Below are 22,490 nucleotides of genomic sequence, written 5' to 3' on the forward strand. Positions count from 1 at the left end.
CCCTCTCATCAGGGAAACCCGAGACCCCCTTCTTCCCAGGTCTTCACAGCGTATTCGGCCCGGCCTTGCCAAGCGGTCAGGATCCCCGCCGGCGCCGCCGAGACTGGAAGTGACCTGGCGCTAACCGGGCGAGAACACTGCAGACTCGCCGACTAGGGCGAGGAGCGCGCCGGGGCCTATGGGGCGCCGAAATCTAGGATCTCATGGTCTCTCCTAGATTGGCTTATCTCCCCACTCCCGGACACGCGGCCAGGTAGAGACAGCGGCGGAGGGCTCCTGGGCTGGAGCGGGGTTCCCCTGGGTCACCCCAGAGCAGGTGCGATCAGGCAGTGCGGGAGAAGCCGCGTAGTCAGGGCCCGGCGCGCGCCCGCAGCCTGGGCTCCCTGTGACAAGACCAAGGCCCCCTCACCTGCTTGCAGTGGAGGTGGCCAGGAATCGGCTGCCGCCCCGCACCACCAGCGTCTGCCCGCACAACGCCAGTCCCACAGAGCCCGCCATGTACCCGCCCGCCGCGCCGCCATACACATGTGCCACCCCAGAGCCTCTTCCTGTCCGCGGCCGCCGGTGACGTCACGCGTAGACGCCGAGAGATGACGTATCCCCCACGGAAGAGCCTGCCTTGCGCGTGCGCTGCAGGTGCTGTGACCGTCCTCCCGTTTGCGGTTGGTGGCCGTCGGTGTTTCGGGCTGGGCCGCTCACTCACCATGGCGATCTGACGGCGTGCACTTCGCGCGATTCCGAGTGCTTGCCTAATGTTCGTCCTTTCCTCCAGACGGGGATCTTTGTCCGCCGTAGCTGGAGAGACGTAGGACCTGATAGCTACTTGATGGCTGGTAAAAATGATCCTTCAAGAAGTGAATGAGGCCCGGCGCGGCGGCTCACACCTGTACTCCCTGCACTTTGGGAGACCTAGGCGGGCGGATCACCTGAGGTCGGGAGTTCGAGACCAGTCTGACCAACGTGGAGAAACCCCGTCCCGACTAAAAATACAAAATTACCCGGGCCTGGTAGCACACGCCTTAATCCCAGCCACTCGGGAGGCTGAGGCAGGAGAATCGCTTGAACCCAGAAGGCGGAGGTTGTGGTGAGCCGAGGTCATGCCATTGCACTCCAGCCTGGATGACAAGAGTGAGACTCCGTCTTAAAAAAAAAAAAAAAAAAAAAAAAAAAAGAAGTGAATGAGCTGGGAGCCGTTGTTCACACCTGTAATCCCAGCACTTTGGGAGGTCAAGGGAGGCAGATCACCTGAGGTCAGGAGTTCGAGACCAGCATGGTGAAGCCCTGTCTCTACTAGAAATAAAAATTAGCCGGGCGAAGTGGCGCGCGCCTGTAATCCCAGCTACTCAGGAGGCTGAGGCAGGAGAATCGCTTGAAGCCGGGAGGTGGAGGTTGCAGTGAGTTGAGATTGCCCCACTGCACTCCAGCCTGGGCAACAAAGCGAGACTGTCTCAAAAAAATAAAAATTAAAAAATAGTCCAAGATGTGGTCATGGGTGTGGGTGTCACATAGGTGGGGTCAAGTCTGAGGTTGCTGGAAGTAAGCCTGCTTAACCTGTGCACTTAGACAAGCCAAAAATGCCTTAAAATTTCCAAACAGGAGAGATATTTTCAACCCAAACTGTGATTGGTTTCCAGTGTTCCTCCCAAGATCCCCAAAAGCTTCTTCCAATCCCAACATCAGGCACAAAATCTAGGATCTCATTGTCTGTCCTAGATTGGCTTGTCCAGTGCAGCTCCTCTTGATCCAGAGACTTACAAACTAAAAAGATGCATTTTCTCTCCCATGCACTCAACATATGATGGGCCAGATAACCACAATGAATACCTCAACGTGAAAAAGAGAAGAGGAGGAGACAGAACAATCACGGTCCACAGCAATTCTGAAATAAAACTGGAAGATGTTTTCAGGCCCTAGGGGGGTAAGAAGTGTTCCTAAACCAGACCCAAGTTCTGCCTGCTGGGAGTACCTCGCCAGGCTGTATCTCAGCACGACTCTTGCCTCTGCCTTCCTGGGTGACCCTCCTTTGCCAGAACCTTCTTGGCCATTTTGAAGAATGCCTTTGAGAAACTTTCTCAGCCTATTTCCTATCATTAGCAAATTTCGGACCCAGAGACCTTTTTTCATTTTAAACTGTTGTGTCCACATTTTGGCAGCTAGTGCTGTTTTGTTCACTACAAGTCCCTTAAAAACGTTGTGGGCTAAAGAAAAAAAAAAAAACCAACAACTCTGTGGGCTTCTCAAGAATCTTGATTCAGGTTCTCTCCATGCTCCAAAAGTCACTCCCACTAGTGTTTTTTTTTCTTTTTTTTTTTTTTAATAAAGACGGGGTTTCACCATGTTGGTCAGGCTTGTCTTGAACTCCTGACCTCAGCTAATCCGCCCACCTTGGCCTCCAAAGTGCTTGGATTACAGGCATGAGCCACCATGCACTAGTGTTTTTAAAATAAGCCTCGTGGACCGGGCACAGTGGCTCACGCCTGCAATCCCAGCACTTGAGAGGCCGAGGCAGGTGGATCACCTGAGGTCAGGATCAAACCAGCCTGGCTAACATGGTGAAACCCTGGCTCTACTAAAAATACAAAAATAAGCTGATCATGGTGGCAGGCGCCTGTAACCCCAGCTACTCAGGAGGCTGAGCCAGGAGAATCGCTTGAACCCGGGAGGCGGAGGTTGCAGTAAGCCAAGATTGTGCCACTGCACTCCAGCCTGGATGACAAGAGCAAGATTCTGTCTCCATATAAGTGTTATAACTAGGGCCTGGCGTGGCAGCACACACCTGTAATCCCAGCACTTCGAGAGGCCAAGGCAGGTGGATCACCTAAGGTCAGGAGTTTGAGACCAGCCTCGCCAACATGGTAAAATGCTGTTTCTACTAAAAATACAAAAATTAGCCCGGTGTGGTGGCATGTGCCTGTAATCCCAGCTACTCTGGAGGCTGAGGCAGAAGAATCACTTGAACCCAGGAGGCAGAGGTTGCAGTTAGCTGAGATTGCACCACTGCACTCCAGCCTGGGCAACAAGAGCAAAACTCCATCAAAAAAAAAAAAAAAAGGCTGGGTGCAGTGGCTCACGCCTGTAATCCTAGCACTTTGGGAGGCTGAGGTGGGTGGATCACCTGAGGTCAGGAGTTCAAGACCAGCCTGGCCATCAAGGTAAAACCCCATCTTAAAAAAAAAAAAAAGATGTAAGTAGGTTGTCAATTTTCCTGAAAATCCCTGCTGGGATATTGATTAGAATGTAACTGAATGGATTTTTTATATATCCAATCAGTCCCCAGGCTGGAGTGCAGTGGTACAATCAGAGCTCACTGCAGCCTCAACCTCCTAGGCTCAGATGGATCGTCCCACCCTGGTCACCTGAGTGGCTGGGACTACAGGTTTGCACCACAGCCCATTCACTTTTAAATTTTTTGTAGAGACTGGGGTCTTGCTATATTGCCCAGGCAAGTGCCAAACGCCCAGCTTCAAGTGATCCTCCCATCTCAGCCAAGATTTTTTTTTTTTTTTTTTTTTTTTAGACAGAGTCTCACTCTGTCACCCAGGCTGGAGTCAGTGGTGCGATCTCAGGTCACTGCAACTTCCGCCTCCTGGGTTCCAGCTATTCTACTGCCTCAGCCTCCTGAGTAGCTGGGACTACAGGTGTGCACCACCATGCCCAGCTAGTTTTTGTATTTTTAGTAGAGACAGGGTTTTACCATATTTGCCAGGCTGGTCTTGAACACCTGACCTCATGATCTGCCCACCTCAGCCTCCCAAAGTGCTGGGATTACAGGTGTGAGCCATCGTGCCAGCCTTAATTTTGTATTTTTAGTAGAGACGGGGTTTTTCCATGTTGGTGAGGTTGGTCTCGAACTCCTGACCTCAGGTGATCCACCTGCCTCAGCGTCCCAAAATGTTGGGATTACAAGGGTGAGCCACCTTGCGCAGCCTAATTTTTTTAAATTTAATTTCATAAAGAGGCAGAGTCAGCCGGGCACAGTGGCTCACGTCTGTAATGCTAGCACTTTGGGAGGTGGAGGCCAGCCTACTACTTGAGCTCAAGAGTTCCAGACCAGCCTGGGCAACATGGTAAAAATCTGTCTCTACAAAAAATACAAAAATTAGCCAGGTGTGGTAGTGTGCACCTGTATTCCCAGCTACTTGAGAGTCTGAAGTAGTAGAATCACCTGAGCCTGGGAAAGTTGAGTATGCAGTGAGCCAAGGTAGAGCCACTGCACTCCAGCCAGGGTGACAGGGAGACCCTGTCTCTGATAAATTAATAAATAGCATACATACATGTCTCCTTTTGGTTTTGTTTTTCTGGAAAACCCTATCTACTACAAGAGCCAAATTTTGAAGATTTTGGCCGGGTGCAGTGGCTCACCCCTGTAACCCCAACACTTTGGGAGGCCAAGATGGGCAGATCACTGGAGGTCCGGAGTTCAAGACCAGTCTGGCCAACATGGTGAAACCCCATCGCTACTAAAAATACAAAAACTAGCCAGGAGAGGTGGCACGTGCCAGTTGTCCCAGCTACCCAGGAGGCTGAGGCAGGAGAATTACTTGAACCTGGGAGGTGGAGGTTGCAGTGAGCTGAGATTGTACCACTGCACTCTAGCCTGAGCAATAGAGCAAGTCTGTCTCAAAAAAAAAATTTTTTTTTTTAATCTGTTGGCATTTTTTTACCTTCTCCCTTTAGGTACAAAGGATTCCCTTCTCATGACTATCCTAAGATTTAAGGTTGTTCTCTTTGCCTCCCAGAGTGGATGGTGGCAGGTTCCCTTGCATCAACTCAATGAATCTCTAGCTGTGAGTCGGGTATCCCTACACAATTCATTTAAATGGCTATGGCATGGCCTCTCTGTGGAAGCTGAAGGCGTGGGCATGTCCATTTCCGATGAATTGCAAATAGGGTGCTGGGCACAAGAAGGGAGGCAGGAAATTCAAGAGGCACAGAAGGAAGCTAATAACTAATTACACCGACTCCATATTTACGCCTACCATTGGGGGCGAACTCTTTGCTCTGAAAGTTATAAACATTCATCGGGTGAAACAAAGCTTCCGTTTCCCATCGGCCTAACGCTGGTATGAGCGTTGGCAGGGGCGGTGCAAGATGGGCAGTGAGCAGTGGAGGCCGCGTTGCCGGCAGAGTGAGGGAGCTGGGCGCGTGGTGCGGGCGCCGAGGTCGCGAGCTGAAGAGCTTTCAAACGCCCCAAAACACGGGAATGTCAATCAAGTAGAACCAGACTGCCCCTGGGGAAGGTGTCGGATTTAAGGCTGCGAGGACAAGGGGAAAGAACAGCGAAGCGGTCGGGTGCGCATTCACGCTGCTGCCTCTGATTGGTGGCTCCGATACGGGGCGTGGCCTCAAACGCGGCGCGTAGCCCTACTGGGGATGCGCGCGCAGGCCCACGACCATTGATCCGCCCCCATCTGGGCTGTGATTGGCTCACTCGGCCCAAGGGGCGGGTGTTCAGGCGGGGGTGCGCGCGCAGCTGCAGAGTCCCGGACTACAGCGCTTGCTGTCACCGCAATGGCGGCCCCGCTTTTGCTGCAGCAAGGACGAGCCGGGGCGCTGAAGGTAAAGGAGGAGCCTGCCTGGGCTGGCTACGCGGTCCGGAGCCCACGTAGGGAATGGGGTTGAGGGGGCGCGGTGCTGGTCAGGCCGGGCCTCTGCGCGACCTCCAGCCGTCCTGGTTGGGCCAATGACTCCGCTCCCTGGGCCCAGGACTGAGGGTCACGGGGCCAGGCCCGGTGTAGCCCGCGAGCGTCCCGGGGCTCCCCCATTCCCTTCCGCCTCCGCAGCTGTCCGAGGCTGGCGTGCCCCGTGCACACCGCCCTACCACCCCGCGCAGTGGTGTCCCCCGCGGGACCCGAATCACCTCGGGAGCTCCTGAGGGCTGCAGGCCCGGGAGGCAGACAGGGGTGGACGTTTCCAGGCGATGCTGCCGGGGTCAGCCGCTGTGCGGCCTCCCGCACGGCTTCTTTAAGGACATTGACTTCCCCATTTAGCCAAGGGAGGATGTGAGAGAACTATCAGGGACCTGGTCAAGCCAGTAGCTTACTGACAGCTGTTGAGAAACCAGCCGACATGACCCGACCCGTGAAAAGGGGAAGAAGGGCTTCTTTTTCTGCAAATGAAAAGCTAAGGCCACGCCGGATGCGGGCACTTGGGGATTTTGCCTGTAATCCCATTACTTTGGAAGGCCGAGCCAGGCGGATCACTTGAGCTCAGGAGTTCGAGACCAGCCTGGCCAACATGGCAAAACCCCAACTCTACAAAAAATTATCCGGGCGTGGTGATGCATTCCTGTAATCTCAGCTACTTAGGAGGCTGAGGTGACAGGATCCCATGAGCCCCGGACTCGGAGGTTGCAGTGAGAAGAGATTACGCCACTGCACTCCAGCCTGGGGGACAGAATAAATAAATAAGGCTACTTCATTATCTTACAAACTTAAAAATGGCTGTTACTACAAAAGCAATCGCTGTTCCCTTTTTTTTTTGAGACGGAGCCCACTGCAGCCCAGGCTGGAGTGCAATGGCACCATCTCAGCTCACTGCAACCTCCATCTCCCGGGATCAAGCAACTCTCATGCCTCAGCCTGCAGAATAATTTAAAAGTACAGATAGGGGGCCGGGCGCGGTGGCTCAAGCCTGTAATCCCAGCACTTTGGGAGGCCAAGGCGGGTGGATCACGAGGTCAACAGATCGAGACCATCCTGGTCAACATGGTGAAACCCCGTCTCTACTAAAAATTACAAAAAATTAGCTGGGCACGGTGGCGCGTGCCTGTAGTCCCAGCTACTCGGGAGGCTGAGGCAGGAGAATTGCCTGAACCCAGGGGGCGGAGGTTGCAGTGAGCCGAGATTGCGCCATTGCACTCCAGCCTGGGTAACAAGAGCGAAACTCCGTCTCAAAAAAAAAAAAAAGTACAGATAGGGAGGGAAATACGTTGACAGTCCACAGTTACTCCTTCAAGCATCTGGTTCCTAACGATTTTTAGCAGCTTGTATTCACATAAGCACAGGTACTCATGCTTACAGTCCCGGACATAAATGTTTTAATGTTTTTATGTGCACATACAGGCACCTCTCTTCTGTATCCAGCATCTAGAACATTGCACTGTCTCACACTTAGTAGGCCTTAGTGAATATATACCGAGTGATTTGAAAGATATAAAATGTGAACACTTACATTGTGGACACTTCTGAAGCAGTCACGATATGCCTACATCATTTTAATGGCCAGATAGTATTTCTTCAACTCTGTTTTCTAAGTACAGGAAAACATTTTACAAAAGGAAACTTAGGGCCCTATGGGTGGCTCACGCCTATAATCCCAGCACTTCAGGAAGCCGAGGCAGGTGGATCATTTGAAGTCAGGAGTTTGAGATCAGCCTGGCCAACATGGTGAAACCCCATCTCTACTAAAAATACAATAAGAGCTGGGGCAGTGGCTCGCACCTGTAATCCTAGCACTTTGGGAGGCCGAGGCAGGTGGATCACCTGAGGCCAGGAGTTCGACAACAGGCTGATCAACATGGTGAAGCCCCATCTCTACTGAAGACAAAAAATTGGCTGGGCATGGTAGTGAATGCCTGTAATCCCACCTACTTGGGAGGCTGAGGAAGGAGAATCGCTTGAACCTGGAAGGTGGAGGTTGCAGTGAGTGGAGATTGCCCCACTGCACTCCAGCCTAAGTGACAGAATGAGACTCCATCTCAAAAAAAATGTAAAAAGATACAAAATAACGAGCCAGGTATGGTGGCGCCTGCCTGTAATCCCAGCTATGTGGGAGACTGAGGCACGAGAATCGCTTGAACCCAGGAGGCAGAGGTTGCAGTGAGCCAAAATCACGCCACTGCACTCCAGCCTGGATGACAGAGTGAGACCCGTCTCCAGAAAAAAAAAAAGAAATAGTAGTATTTTGTAGGTTTATCAGTAATAAACCTACAAAAAAATATGCACAGCAGAACATCTGGTTGGAGTTTCGTTGACCCAAATATTAATCGTGATTGTCCTTGAACTCGGGCATTTTCTTCTTGTAGCATTTTTGTATCTTACGAAGTGTCCACAACGTACACTATGAAAGCGGTAATACCACTAGGAGTATACTCTGCAAATGTCGTCCATTCGTATGTGGTAGTATTGCGTACCCATCTGCACAGTACCTGCATGCATACAATCTACAATCTTAGCACTTTGGTTGTTTTTTATATTTTCCCCTGAGACAGGGTCTTGCTCGGTTGTCCAGGCTGGAGTGCAGTGGTGCGATCTTAGCTCAGTGCAACCTCCACCTCCTGGGTTTAGACAGTTCTCCTGCCTCAGCCTCTGGAGTAGCTGGGACTACAGGCACACACCACCATGCCCGGCTAATTTTTTTGTATTTTTAGTAGAGATGGAATTGGTCAGACTGGTCTGAGAACTCTTGACCTCAAGTAATCCGCCCATCTCAGCCTCCCAAAGTGCTGGGATTATAGGCATGAGCCACCATGCCTGGCCAACGCCAGCACTCTGGGAGGCCGGGGTTTCAGGATCGTTTGAGACCAACCTGGACAACATAGTCACATCTTGTCTCCACAAAATACAAAAAATATTAGCCAGGCATGGTGGTACGTGCCTGTAGTCCCAGCTATGTCAGAGGATCACTTGCACCCAGGAGTTGAGGCTGCAGTGAGCCATGATTGTGCCATTGCACTCCAGCCTGGGTGACTGAGGGAGACCCCGACTCAAAAAAGAAATAAAATTAAAAAGTATTCATATGTAGTACCAACTATTATATAATAGCATTACTCTAAACATCCATATTCATTCATTCTTTTGTCAGACTCTCCTCCAGGAAGCCCATGTGTTTCGAGGACTTGCTTCTACAGTCTCTTTGTCTGCGGAATCAGGGAGGAGTGAGAAGGGTCAGCCACAGAACCCCAAGAAGCAAAGTACACCGAAAAGTAAGATTCTGATAGTAGTCACAAGGGAGGAGAGTGCAAAACGTAAATAGATCCGTCTTCCAAGCATGACAATGACTTTTACTGGCTACATAATTTATACTGCTGCTTTTTCAGCAGCGTCGATTCTACGAGACACAAGATCTGAAACCGATTTTAGACCAAACACGCCAGGGGTGTCACAGTCTCTGACTCAGCGTTCAGCCCTGAAGTGGTTCCTCCTGTATCTTCTAAACGCCAAACCCCAGCCTGAAGGGAGGGATGCCTTGGGTCAAGGCTCTGTGACACTTAGGTGGCCCCGACACAGTGGAGTTGCCCGAGAGCCACCTTCCTTTCTCCCTCTGATGCTGACTTTTCTTTTCAGTCTCTCTGAGACGCATTTGTGGTTTTCCAGGCTCTGCTTAGTCCCAGTCCGGGATTGCAGCAGCATTTTATGACTGTGGAGACAGAGCTAACAGCAGGCACGGTGTTTTTTCCACTCTGACTCCCACTGCTGATGCCTGATGTTTCCAGCTCTTCACAGTCATTTTGGCTTTTATCACCACCTTTTTTACCTTTTCCCCCTCCCCGAACACCCGGACAGCATATACTCACTGAAGGAAAATAAGAAATGCAACAGCCTATTTTAAATGCTTCTCTCCTGAGAATAATTTTATTTTCTATTTGCTGCTCCTTACTGGTAAGTGATTATGGTCCAGGTGCGTTGCAGTTAGCCTTAATTGTTACAACCCTAATTTACTCTTGAAAGAACATGTGTATGGGCCAGGCACAGGCTCGTGTCTGTAATCCCACCGCTTTGGGAGGCCAAGGCAGGTGGATCATCTGAGGTCAGGAGGTTGAGACCAGCTTGGCCCACATGGAAAAAGCCCGTCTCTACTTAAAATACAAAAATTAGCCAGGCATGGTGGCACGTGTCTGTAGTCCCATCTACTCAGGTGGCTGAGGCAGGAGAATCACTTGTACCCATGAGGAAGAGGTTGCAGTGAGCTGAGATCACACCACTACATTCTAGCCTGGGTGGCAGAATGAGACTATGTCTCAGGAAAAAAAAAAAAAAACGTAGCACAAACTGTCTGTAAATCTTTAATTCTTATATGAGGTTGTAGAATGATAATTGAGATCAGTCTTACTTTCAGCAAAATCCCGTTTCCTCAGTTGGAATGTCTGGAAGTATTTAGATTCTTTGGTTTTCTTCTTCCTTGGTCAGTGCACAGACACTGGTAGGTTTGTAAAAATTTGTGTTTTATAAAGAGTGCCAGCCCCTGACTGCCTCTCACAGTGCACCGACTTGAGGCTTGGATTCCATGGGAACGTTGTTATATTTTGTACCATGGTTCCTGCCTCCTTTTTCAATCCTTGTTCTTTTCTCTTTTCTTCTTCCTTTTATGTTTTTTTTTTTTTGAGACGGAGTTTCGCTGTTGTTACCCAGGCTGGAGTGCAATGGCACAATCTCGGCTCACCGCAACCTCGGCCTTCTGGGTTCAAGCCATTCTCAGCCTCCCACCTGGTGCCTCAGGCAGGCACCACCATGCCCAGCTAATTTTTGTATTTTTAGTAGAGACGGGGTTTCACCTCATTGACCAGGATGGTCTCCATCTCTTGATCTCATGAGCCACCGCGCCCGGCCTATGTTATTTGTTTTAAGAGAGAGGCTCTGGCTCTCTCTCCCAGGGTGGAGTGTAGTGGCACAATCATAGCTCACTACAGCCTCGAACTCCTGGGCTCAAGCAGTCCTCCCACCTCAGCCTCCTGAGTAGCTGAGACTATAGGCACATGCCCCCAAACCTGGCATATCCCTGGCATGTTCTGTTGTTTATTTTTTGAGACAGAATCTTACCCTGTCACCCAGGCCGGAGTACAGTGGCACAGTCATAGCTCACTGCAGCCTCGACCTTGCAGGCTCAAGCGATCCTCCCACCTCAGCCTCTGGAGTACCCAGGACTAAAGATGCACACCATCACCTCCCAGCTGTTATTGTAATCTTCCCTACAGATGAAGTGTCACTGTATTGCCTAGACTGGTCTTGCATTCCTGGGCTCAAGCGGTCCTCCCACCTCAGCCTCTGGAGTACCCAGGACTAAAGATGCACACCATCACCTCCCAGCTGTTATTGTAATCTTCCCTAGAGATGAAGTGTCACTGTATTGCCTAGACTGGTCTTGAATTCCTGGGCTCAAGCGATCCTCCCACCTCAAACTTGGATAGTATTGGGATTACAGGCATGAGCCACTGTGCCCAGTCTACCTGGCACGTTTCTGACATTCTCTAAATATTTACTAATGAACAGTAAGTTCAGTTTCATTACGAACATTATCCGCTCCTTCGGTGAATTTCAGTCTGGGTCTGCAATCCGACATCATAGACTTCTGAATCTGGATTAAATGGATTTTAAAATATGACAGAGCCAAAGAGCCCCTTTTTAGATGCATGCATCTGCGCGTGAGTGGAAATCAAGTGCCTCATCCTGTGACCATCTGGGGTGTGGTTTGGGGAGGGGAATGCCGACCTACGAGTGGGCCTTGGGCTCTCGTGGAGCTTCTGCCTCTGGCCTTGATGAGCCTCAGTTCCTTTGTGCGTAAGCAGGACGTGCTACCAGCCTCACTGGGTGCTGGTGAGACCAGCTGCATGGGCTACACGTAGCTACTATGCACACTGTGGAGTGCTTTCAGTGGGAGGACAGTTTTCAGAACTAAGCTCGTCAATACACATAATAGTTGTAACATCTCATAATTGTTTTTTTGGGACAGAGTCTTACTCTATCCCCCAGGCTGAAGTGCAGTGGCGTGATGTCAGCTCACTGCAGCCTCAACTCCTGAGTTAAAGTGATTCTCCTGCCCCAACCCCTGAGTAGCTGTGATTACACAGCACGCCACCACACCTGGCTAATTTTTGTATTTTTAGTAGAGACGGGTTTCAACATGTTGGTCAAGGCTGGTCTCGAACTCCTGACCTTATGATCTGCCCACCTTGGCCTCCCAAAGTGCTGGGATTACAGGCATGAGCCACCACGTCCAGCCTGATTTTTAAAAGAATTTCTGTACAGGCTGCACATGGTGGTTCATTCCTATAATCCCAGAACTTTGGGAAGCTGAGGCAGGAAGGTCAGTTGAGCTTAGGAGTTTGAGACCACCCTGAGCAACATAGTAAGACCCCATCTCTAGGAAAAATTAAAAAAAATAGCTGGGAGTGGTAGTGTGCACCTGTGGCCCTAGCTACTCAGGAAGCCCATGTGAGAGGATCATTGAGCCCAGTAGGTTGAAGCTGGAGTGAGTCATGATTGCACCACTGGACTCCAGCCTGGGTGACAGAGTGAGACCCTGTCTCTACTAAAAATACAAAAATTAGCTGGGTGTGGTGGCCCACACCTGTAATCCCAGCATTTATGGAGGCCGCCGCAGGTGGATCACTTGAGGTCAGGAGTTTGAGAACAGCCTGGCCAATATGATGAAACCCTGTCTCTACTAAAAATACAAAAATTAGCTGGGTGTGGTGGCAGGTGCTTGTAATCCCAGCTACTCAGGAGGCTCTCTTGAACCCAGGAGGCAGAGGTCGCAGTGAGCCGAGATCATACCACTGCACTCCAGCCTGGGTGCCACAGCGGTCTCAAAAAAAGACACCAAACCAAAAAAGTCCTTGTACAAAGAAAAATAGATGATGCTTCTAAATGGACACGTGCAGGCCCATGTTTCCCCTGAAGCGTTGGTAGTTGATAAGTGTAAGACAAGCTTTTCACCCTCCAGATCAAGCCTTTCTCAGCTGGAAGTGGCTTTGGAAGCTCTCACGGAAGTTTCCTGCGTCCAGGTGAGGGTACCCAAAGCTCTCACCCTTGGAATCACATCTCTAGTCAGAGTGTCTGCCACCTGGACAAGGCCCTGGGGCGGTGGAGCGGGCTATGCCTCACTTCATCAGAGCTGTCCAGCTTCCCCTGCACATGCCTTCCCCGAGGAAGGCTGCCGGCGCAGATGTCAGAGGCTGGGGTGTTCTTGGGGGTGCACTCTGGGGAACCGCCAGGCCCTCCAGCTTTATGCTTTCCTTGAATCTAGTACCCAGCCCTAATTTTGCAGAAGTCAGTAATAAATGGTTGACTGAGTAATTTCTGTGTAGCTTTTTGAAGAGTATGTAAAGAAGCCAAAGTGAACTGTCCATTTGAAGTCCTTGTTTCAGTTTTAAAAGTGAGGAATATCTGGAAATAGACTTTTCATGTATCCAGCCAGAGGCGGCGGCTCATGCCTGTAGTCCCAGCACTTTGGGAGGGTGAGGTGGGTGGATCACCTGAGGTCAGGAGTTAGAGACCAGCCTGACCAACATGGTCAACCAACCCATCTCTACTAAAAATAAAAAAATAAAAAAATAGCTGTGTATGGTGGCACATGCCTCTAACCCCGGCTCCTCGGGCTGCTGAGGCAGGAGAATCACTGGAACCCAGGAGGCGGACATTGCAGTGAATCAAGATCACACCATTGCACTCCAGCCTGGGCAAAAACAGTGAAACTCCATCTCAAAAAAAAAAAACAAAAAACAAATTAGCCAGGCGTGGTGATGTGCACCTGTAGTACCAGCTACTCAGGAGGCTGAGGCTCCTGCCGTCCCCATGTCACAGACAAGGGAGTCATGGTGTGGAGGGGCTGGGCTGCCTGAGTGCACACAGGAGTCAGTGGAGAAGCCTGGATTTGAACCCCGGCACTCTGGCGGTGCCGTTCATACTTTAATCACTGTGCTGCCTTCCTTCTGAAAACTCTCGATTCTCATGTGTTTATTTAAAAATAAAACTTTTTACAGTGAAACACCTGTAGAAGTTTCCATTACCATGTAAACTTTGAGTAACTTTATTCTCTAATGTAATGTTTAAATGCACCTTTGTTTCTGAATGTGCCTTGTTTCCAAAGTTTGTCTTGTGACATTTTGACAAGATATGGAAGTATTTTCAGGTTGCTAATCCATGTCTCACACCCTTATCATTGTTACTTATAGGAGGGTCAGTAAAAGCTTGAGGGCCATGCCCTCACTTTTTAAGTAAGCAGAAAAGAGAGCAGGAAATGTGGGTTCTGTTTCGAGGGGAGACGGGACACAAGGAGACGTCCTGCCCGCACTGTTTACTGGTACAGTGTTTGTATGTCTTTATTTCGCGTGGGCTGTGATGGTCTCTGAGAGAAAGTCCCCATCTTGTGCTGTGAGATAGGCCTACAGTCACCCTTCAGGATCTGAGGGGAATTCCTGCTGTCTGTTAGCCTTTCCGTCAGATTCTCCCAGGAACTTGTGTGAACAGAATAAACTTAAATCATTGTTTTGTGTGACAGACAGATGTTTCCTCTTCAGACAAAGTGTGTGAGCCATAGCATTGCTGATCCCATCTGCAATCGTGTCCATTTTCAGTGGCTAATAAGTCAGCCTCCTATGGAGTTTAATACTCATTAAAACTTTTAAATCTCCAGACACATTTTGGAAGATTCAGTAGTGATTATTTTTTTTTATTCAATACAGCCTATCTAAGGTAAACCTTATTTTCAGTTATTTTTTCATACTTGGAAAATTCCTGCCCAAAATATAGATGAATTCATGATGCAGGTGTGTGGGCTGTGAGGGTTTGAAGGGCAGTGTGCCTTAGCCATCGCCATTAGGACGGTTCAAGCTCTGCAGTTACAGGGACCCCCCTTCACCCCATCTTTGTGTTTAGCACACCCCGGACCTCTGTGTGAGCTCTGAGAATGGCCAGCACCAGCACTGCTCTGGGCAACCCAAATGCGGGCTCCAGGCACGCACCTGGTGGGGTGGCCCTGACGGGGCTGCAGTGGGTCTCACGCTCCCCCACTCCTCCGGCTCTTCAGCCATTGCCCCCCACGATGCCCATGGGCTTCTCTCTGGGCCGTTTCTCATTGTACTTCCTCAGTTTTCTTTGGTCGTTTCTATTAGTCTGTTAAACAGGTGCCTGAGCTCAGGAAACAAATAGCCATTTGGATTCTGTTCAGTTAGGACAGGTAGGAGGACAGTGTTTCTACTTTAGGGAAGGAGAGAAGTAAGATTGTGACTTTTTTTTTTTAATTTGAGACAAGTTCTCACTCTGTCATCAGGGTTGGAGTGCAGTGGTGCAATGACAGCTCACTGCAGCCTCTACCTCCCAGGCTCAAGCGATCCTCCCACCTCTGCCTTCCACACCGGCTGATGTTTGTCTTTTCTGCACAGATGGGATTTCGCCATGTTGCCCAAGCTAGTCTCAACTCCTGGCCTCAAGCAGTCCACCTGCCTTGGCCTCCCAAAATGCTAGGATTACAGGCATGAGCCACTGCGCCCAGCTGGATTGTGATATTTTTAGTATAAAGTAGACTCAAACTTCAGGACTCTGGATTTAGATGCTGTTCACGTATAATATTTGCTGGGCGAGGCGTCAGAGCCCCAGCACTGGGAAGTGGTTGACACAGGAGGTTGGTAAGAATTTACCAACAACAGTATAGGTTTGAAAAAGGAAGGATGGCTGGGCATGGTGGCTCACGCCTGTAATCCCAGCACTTTGGGAAGCCAAGTACGATGGATCGCCTGAGGTTGGGAGTTTGAGACCAGCCTGACCAACGTGGTCAGAAACCCCATCTCTACTAAAAATACAAAATTAGCCGAGCATTGTGGCACATGCCTGTAATCCCAGCTACTCTGGAAGCTGGGGCAGGAGAATCACTTGAATCTGGAAGGTGAAGCTCATGGTGAGCCAAGATTGCGTCATTGCACTCCAGCCTGGGCAACAAGAGCGAAACTCCGTCTAAAAAGAAAAAAAAAAAAAAGGAAAGTTTAGCAGAAAGAATGCTGCAGGAGAGTGCAGCGGGGTGCCGGCAAGAGAGGACTGAGCCTGCTGTGGTGGATGTTCCTTGGGGAGCATTTATGGACCTTAAGGTGGGAGTTAGAGGCTAATCTGGGCCATATTAGCCCTGTGGGTCATGATAAATGATTACATTGCAGACATTTTGGTGCCTTAATGTCAGCAAGGTTTGCAAGGCATTCCAGAGATGGGTAGAAATTCTAGTGACTTATAACAGTTGAAAGAGGCCTGGAACCAGATGCCGACTCCAGATACTAGGGAAGTTTAATGACTGAATTCCCAGGTGAGGAGTTTAGCCTCCAGGGCCTGTTTGCTTGTCACCAGGTGGTCTTTACTCCCCCCTCAATTCCTCAGGAGGAGTTTTTGTCTCCAGGGCCTGTTCAGTGGTCACCAGGTGATTTTCACCCTTCTCACTCCTGCTTCTCCTCCCAAATATTTAGGTCATATCTTTTACCCTTGATATTCCCCCATGCTCATGTCTGCCTGCTGCCTACTGGGGTCTCAAGAAAGGTAAAAGGGAATGCCCACAGTGAAGAGGGATGTGGAGCCCCTCTGGCTCTTCCTGCTGAAAGGCAATGCCGAGGGGGCAGGTTACGTTTTCCGTTTCTTGCTCTCTGTCATGAAGGACTCGTTCATTGGGGGAGGACTGGATTCCATCTTGTTGCCCAGGCTGGAGTGGAAGTGGGAGTTGCTGTTGCAGGCCTGTATTAGGATTGCGTAGTCATCTGCAGGAGAAATCGTTATAATCTGGAAGATATAAACTGTTTCTGTGGGGCGATCTTGCTTCACTGCCCTCTGCCTCCCAGGTTCCAGCAATATTCTCATGCCTATACTTTGTCTCGCTGTTTTGTTCAGAAAGTTTAAGTTCTGATTTTTTTTTAAATATTTGAGGAGCAGCAGTTTTTTAGAAACTGAAAAAAGTATACATTTGTAAAATTTCAATAATCTGAAAATACCTTGATTATAATTTAACTGTCTTAAATCTGATGAACTTGTTTAGAAAATAATTATTGTCAGAGAACCTGCCACTGTGAAGAAAGGGAGACAGGCCTGGTGTGGTGGCTCACACCTATAATCCCAGCACTTTGGGAGGCCAAGATAGGTGGATCATGAGGTCAGGAGATCGAGACCAGCCGGGCCAACATGGCAAAACCCCGTCTCTACTAAAAAAAATAGAAAAATTATCCAGGTGTGGTGGCAGCTGCCTGTAGTCCCAGCTACTCGGGAGGCTGAGGCAGGAGAACTGCTTGAACCCAGAGGTGGAGGTCACATTGAGCCGAGATCACGCCATTGCACTACAGCCTGACTCTGTCTCAAAAAAAAAGGAGACAAATTCGTTACTCTTCTTAGTGAAAATCCTCATTTTAAAAAATTTTCAGCTACAAAGAAAAGCATCTCTACTTGTTTTCTGCCTTGATCATGAGGCCGGACTTTCACAGGAGAGTGGGTTTCCATGGGGCCTGTCTTAGGATGATCACACTGCGGGGTACCATCAGTAACGAGTAATATATCATGAAATGTCTGCGATTTTCACTGAGTGTTACGTTATTTTGTTAAATAATATTCCTCTTTATGCCATTTCCTAGATGTAGTGGAACCAAAGCAGAGGGGCAAGCTCCCAGCCACCCAGACAGCAGCTGCATTGTCCAAAACCCTGTCTTCACCCGGTTCTCACCCGCCAGCTGCGAATAAGGGCGGGATGGTAGCTAGTCCCAGCCCCAATGGCAGCGTGCTGTTCACAGATGAAGGGGTTCCGAAATTTTTGTCCAGAAAGACCTTGGTAGAGTTTCCACAGAAAGTTCCGTCTCCATTCAGAAAACAGGGCTCTGGTTCAGAAGCTCGTCGGGTGGGTCGAAAAGTGGCGTCGTCTTCATCTTCATCCTCATCCAGCTCCTCTGATTCCGAGTCTGACAATGAGGCTGATGTTTCAGAGGTCGCTTCTCAAGTGGTGAGCAAGGGCAGAGGGGGGCTTCGAAAACCAGAGGCCTCTCATTCCTTTGCAAACAGAGCCCCCCAAGTTACAGCATCAGCAAAAGAGAAAACCTCGCTGCAGAAGCCACATGCAGACGTCAGTTATCCAGAGAAGCCCCGCCAGCCAAGGAAGAAAGGGCTCCCTGCTAAGCCATCAGAAGGCAGGGAAGATGCGAGAGCAAAACCCGCAGTGCCCACATCTCAAGTCGATGAGTTTTTGAAGCAAAGTTTAAAGGAAAAACAATTGCAGAAAACATTTAGATTAAATGAACTAGATAAAGAAAGCCAAAAGTCATTTGAAGTTAAAGGACCCTTACCTGTCCACACAAAATCAGGGTCATCTGCGCCACTGAAGGGCAGCCCAGCACCTACTGTGCTGGCAGAAGAGGCCAGAGCATGGGGGCAGCTGCAAGCTCTTCCTCCTGGGGCCTCAGAGGAGCATCTGGAAACACCGGTGCCAGAGCCCCAGCACAAGGTGGTCCCTCCCCTGCTCAGAAAGGAAGCCTCGGGGATGCAGGGAAGAGAAGGGCACCTGAAGGCTAGAGAGGCAGTCGTGGAAGACCAGATTCCACCAAGCGATTTGGAGACAGTTCCTACTGAGAAGAACCACGGTTTCCATGAAAAGCCAGCAGCGCCGAAGCACGAGGCCAAGGGCGAGGCCACGGAAGACACGGCCGCGCCAGGGGACGATCAAGACTGCACACAGGGTATACCTTAACTGACATTCCCACGCACTCCCTGCTCCCTAGGGTAGTGAGGCAAAGGAACTAGTTCACAAGTGCTTGCAGAGCGTGTTACAGTTAATCAAATTCTGCACTAGAAATAGGGTCTGTAACGCTCTCAGCCAGGCACAGAAGTATGTCTTACGTATGGACAATCCACATCTTTATATTCAAAAATCCCTAAAATAGTTAACATTCTTTTTTTGTGTGAGATGGAGTCTCACACTGTCGCCCAGCCTGGACTGCAGTGGTGCAATCTTGGCTTACTGCAACCTTCACCTCCCTGGTTCAAGCAATTCCCCTGCCTCAGCCTCCTGAGTAGCTGAGATTACAGACACACAACACCACACCCAGCTAGTTTTTTTTGTATTTTTAGTAGGGACAGGGTTTTACCATGGTGGCCAGACTGGTCTTGAACTCCTGGCGGCCTTGGCCTCCAAAGTGCTGGGATTACAGGCATGAGTCACTGCACCTGGCCTATGAAGGGCTTTTAAAGGGCAACAGCATTTATTCCTATTATGTTTTTTTTCTTTTCTTTTCTTTTCTTTTTTTGGAGATGGAGTCTCCCTCTGTCGCCCAGGCTGGAGTACAGTGGCATGATCTCGGCTCACTGCAACCTGCACCTCCCGCGTACAAGCGATTCTTCTGCCTCAGCCTCCCGAGTAGCTGGGACTGCAGGCACCCACCACCATGCCTGGCTGATTTTTGTATGTTTAGTAGATACGGGGTTTCACCATGTTGGTCAGGTTGGTCTCGAACTCCTGACCTCAGGTGATCCACTCACCTCGGACTCCCAGCGTGCTGGGATTACAGGCGTGAGCCACGACGCCTGGCTATGTTGTCATTTTCTTGAGCACTAAAGTTGATAAAATGCAGTGTGCTTTAGGTGGGCTTCCGTTTTGGAATCCATGGCTCTTCTTGAAGACTTCTCTAAAATCCAGAATCCCTAAGAAGCACGGCTCCATCCTGTGTCTGCTCTCCATCCTCTGTACCGCCGCCCCTTGCCTTTTGTGCCTTACCTGATGCCTCCTTGTTCTTGGTTCTTTATGCGACGGGATTTATGTGTTTTCTCCCTCTCCATCTGCTCCCTCTTCCATCAGTACGCAAAGTGCGAGTGCTTGCCAGGCTTCTCCGGGCCTCAGGAGCTGCATTTCCTGATGCTGCTGTTCTCACTCCTTCTGCTCTAAAATAGAGAGGAATAACACAACTTGCAGGATAAAAAGAGAGAATTGGGAGTTTTCAGATTACAAACCTTTTTGAACAGAAACTTGCTTCTAATATTTCACAGATGTGTTGTTTTTTTAAATATTTTCTGTGCCCATGCGCTCAGCCCACCTTGCAGAGCTGTGTCTGTGTGGGGCCGCCATCTCACCAGGTAGTCCCTGCCCTGGTACTTGCCTTCCAGGTGGACGGGTTTTAGATCAGAGTTTTATAACCCACATCTTGGTCAGTTACCCTCCCTATAGTAACTATGTATGTTCTGCTTTGAAGGTGTGTCTACACCATACAGAAGACACAGCTTGTGGAGGTTGGAACCATGTCAGCTCTTTAAATAAGACATTGTTTTTGCCTAACATAACTTAAAAAGGAAGAACTGAGCTTTTGATATTAACTGAAATAGTGAGAAAATAAATGTGTTTATTTTTTTGTGGCGCATGAATGGAAGACAGACCTGATGACCTGATTTCCAGAAACTGAGTCAGTACAAATCTTAACCCAAACATTAGCCTGTCTTCCCATGCAGGTTTTGATTTTGCCATTATGTTACATTGCATGTCCCACTGCAGGAGAACAATACTTGTTTTGACTCAGCCCCTACTTGTAGTTTAGAATTACCAAATGCTCAGATGCTGTGTTGTTGCTGTTACTATAGTTTATCTAATTTTCTTACATCAGTCATTCAAAAGGCTCGTTTAGTTTAAGCTTTTCATCAAAATTTTCTTATTTTTTTTTTTTTTTGAGACAGAGACTTGCTCTGTCCCCCAGGCTGGGAGTGCAGTGATACTATCTCAGCTCACTGCAACCTCCACCTGCCAGTCTCAAGCGATCCTCCCACCCCAGCCTCCTGAGTAGCTATTTTGCCCAGAATGATCTGGAACTCCTGAGCTCAAGCGATCCTCCCACCTTGGCCTCTCAAAGTGCTGGGATTATGGGTGTGAGCCACCATCCCCAACCCAGATTTCTAATAGAGGTAGATTTTTTCATGTGTCTCTAAGTGACCCAAAAGTCCTGCCACAATTGTTCTAGGCATTTTCAAACTTTAGAATAGCCTAGAAGTATACAAACTAAGACGTTAAAACATGTTGTGTGTCCGGGCACTGCGGCTCACGCCTGCAATCCCAGCACTTTGGGAGGCCGAGTGGGCAGATCACTGAGGTCAGGAGGTCGAGCCCAGCCTGGCCAACATGGTGAAATGCTGTCTCTACTGAAAATACAAAAATTAGCCAGGCTTGGTGGCAGACGCCTGTAATTCCAGCTACCTGGGAGGCTGAGGTAGGAGAATCACTCGAACCTGAGGTAGAGGTTGCAGTGAGATGAGATTGCACCACTGCCCTCCAGCCTGGGCAACAGAGCAAGACTCCATCTCAAAAAAAAGAAATGTAATAACTATTCCATTTCTGAAATTGCTGTATGTTTTAGAATAAGTTTCCAAGTAATATATTTCTTTTTCTTTTGAAGACACTGTGACTTTCATGGGCTTTTCTTTTTTAATTAGACAGTTTGTTCCTCACAGATAGGGCTGACGAAGAATGCTTGGTAGATAAGGGCCTGTGTGGGCCCAGTCATTCGCAAAGAGCTATTCTTGTGTGGGTCTCATGGGTATCGCGTTTCCTCCACAGACCCGGCCTCAGCGCCCACTGAGCCGTTCGACAACACCACCTACAAGAACCTCCAGCATCATGACTACACCACGTACACCTTCTTAGACCTGAACCTCGACCTCTCAAAATTCAGGATGCCTCAGCCCTCCTCAGGCCGGGAGTCACCTCGACACTGACAGCCCCCCGGTGTGAAGATGAACCTTTCCCCATCTTCACTGCATCCTGGATGCAAAAATAAAGTCCACTCGAGTCCCAAAGCCCAGTGTGCATAACTGGTCTCGCTTTTACACTATTTTTCTTCTAGACAGGGTCTCAGAAACGGACGGAGTCTCACTCTGCCACCCAGGCCGGAGTGCAGTGGTGCAATCTCAGCTCCCTGCAACCGCTGCCTCCTGGTTTCAAGTGATCTCTCACTTCAGCCTCCCAAGTAGCTGGGACCACAGGCACCCACCACCACGCCCAGCTCATGCTTATATTTTTAGTAGAGACAGGGTTTCACCATGTTGGCCAGGCTGGTCTCCACCTCCTGACCTCTCGTGATCCACCCGCCTCGGCCTCCCAGAGTGCTGGGATTACAGGCGTGAGCCACCGTGCCCGGCCCCTTTCACATTTTTTACAGTACGTGGTGAATGAGCAACACTAATGCTGATTATTCAACATATATTTTGGAATATCTACTGTGGGCAAGGAATTTTCTTAAACTATAAGGCTATGGATCACTGGGCAAATCCATATAATTAGAGAATGTTAAGTGCTTTCGAGCAGTGTGATTCTACTATGCTGAGCCTAGTCAATTTAGCGTTAAACTGATTATCAGCTGAGTATCCCTAATGTAATAGTGACCTCTAGTCCTCAAGCCTAGTTCTTTTTTAACATAAACTCAAGATTTTGTCTTCATAATAAAAGATGACACTTAGAACTGGATCCCGTGGCCCTTTCTCTCCCGGTTGAAAGTGCTTGCGTCTCTTACCAGCCAGCGTTCTCGGAGAGCTGCAGCTGGGCTCAACGCTCTCAAGCCTTAGCAGTCTTCTTTTTAGCCTTTTTCCAGAAAATAGGCTTGTTTGCCCGCCGCAGCCACTCTGCTTCCTGTGCTGCCGCCGCTTTCCCTGGGCACACAGAATCCTTACCCTTCTGTGCTTGCCACACTTCTCGCAGAAGGTCCAGTGGGTTTGACAAACGTCCATGTTTGCATGAGCACTATCGGCATGGAAAGAGGCCTGGTTTTTGATAATTAGAAACAGGAATTT

General features: G+C 49.4%; 2 protein-coding genes across 13 annotated transcripts in view; one reads left to right on the plus strand and one right to left on the minus strand.

The window, feature by feature from the left end:
- The window catches only part of WDR4 (WDR4 tRNA N7-guanosine methyltransferase non-catalytic subunit), a 31,058-nt gene extending 30,502 nt beyond the window's left edge, over positions 1 to 556 (minus strand). For all 10 annotated transcript variants that reach the window (XM_078358801.1, XM_078358802.1, XM_078358800.1 and 7 more), the window contains exon 1: positions 410 to 556. In XM_078358801.1, the coding sequence (XP_078214927.1) occupies positions 410 to 498 (89 nt within the window). In that variant the 5' untranslated portion in view covers positions 499 to 556. The remainder of the gene's footprint in view (positions 1 to 409) is intronic.
- Positions 557 to 5,449: 4,893 nt separating this feature from the next.
- On the plus strand, positions 5,450 to 22,167 carry NDUFV3 (NADH:ubiquinone oxidoreductase subunit V3). 3 transcript variants are annotated; one of them, XM_054248934.2, is made up of 4 exons: positions 5,450 to 5,559; positions 8,806 to 9,602; positions 17,315 to 18,406; positions 21,262 to 22,167. In XM_054248934.2, the coding sequence occupies exons 3-4, from the start codon at positions 17,428 to 17,430 to the stop codon at positions 21,417 to 21,419; spliced, it is 1,137 nt and encodes a 378-aa protein (XP_054104909.2). In that variant the 5' UTR covers positions 5,450 to 5,559; positions 8,806 to 9,602; positions 17,315 to 17,427; the 3' UTR covers positions 21,420 to 22,167. The 3 variants fall into 3 exon arrangements, with proteins under 3 accessions (XP_054104909.2, XP_002761500.4, XP_054104910.1); XM_002761454.7 differs by having other exon boundaries at positions 8,806 to 8,926; XM_054248935.2 differs by lacking the exon at positions 17,315 to 18,406 and having other exon boundaries at positions 8,806 to 8,926.
- The last annotated feature ends 323 nt before the right edge of the window (positions 22,168 to 22,490 follow it).

This window comes from Callithrix jacchus, chromosome 21, assembly GCF_049354715.1.
Source record: "Callithrix jacchus isolate 240 chromosome 21, calJac240_pri, whole genome shotgun sequence".
NCBI lineage: Eukaryota > Metazoa > Chordata > Mammalia > Primates > Cebidae > Callithrix > Callithrix jacchus.

Excerpts from the sequence above, each read along its gene's own strand:
- NDUFV3 (XM_002761454.7), top strand. The coding sequence starts at position 5,512 with ATGGCGGCCCCGCTTTTGCTGCAGCAAGGACGAGCCGGGGCGCTGAAG. Across the intron at positions 5,560-8,805 it reads GACGAGCCGGGGCGCTGAAG|ACTCTCCTCCAGGAAGCCCA; the intron begins GTAAAGGAGGAG and ends TTCTTTTGTCAG. Across the intron at positions 18,407-21,261 it reads CGATCAAGACTGCACACAGG|ACCCGGCCTCAGCGCCCACT; the intron begins GTATACCTTAAC and ends TTTCCTCCACAG.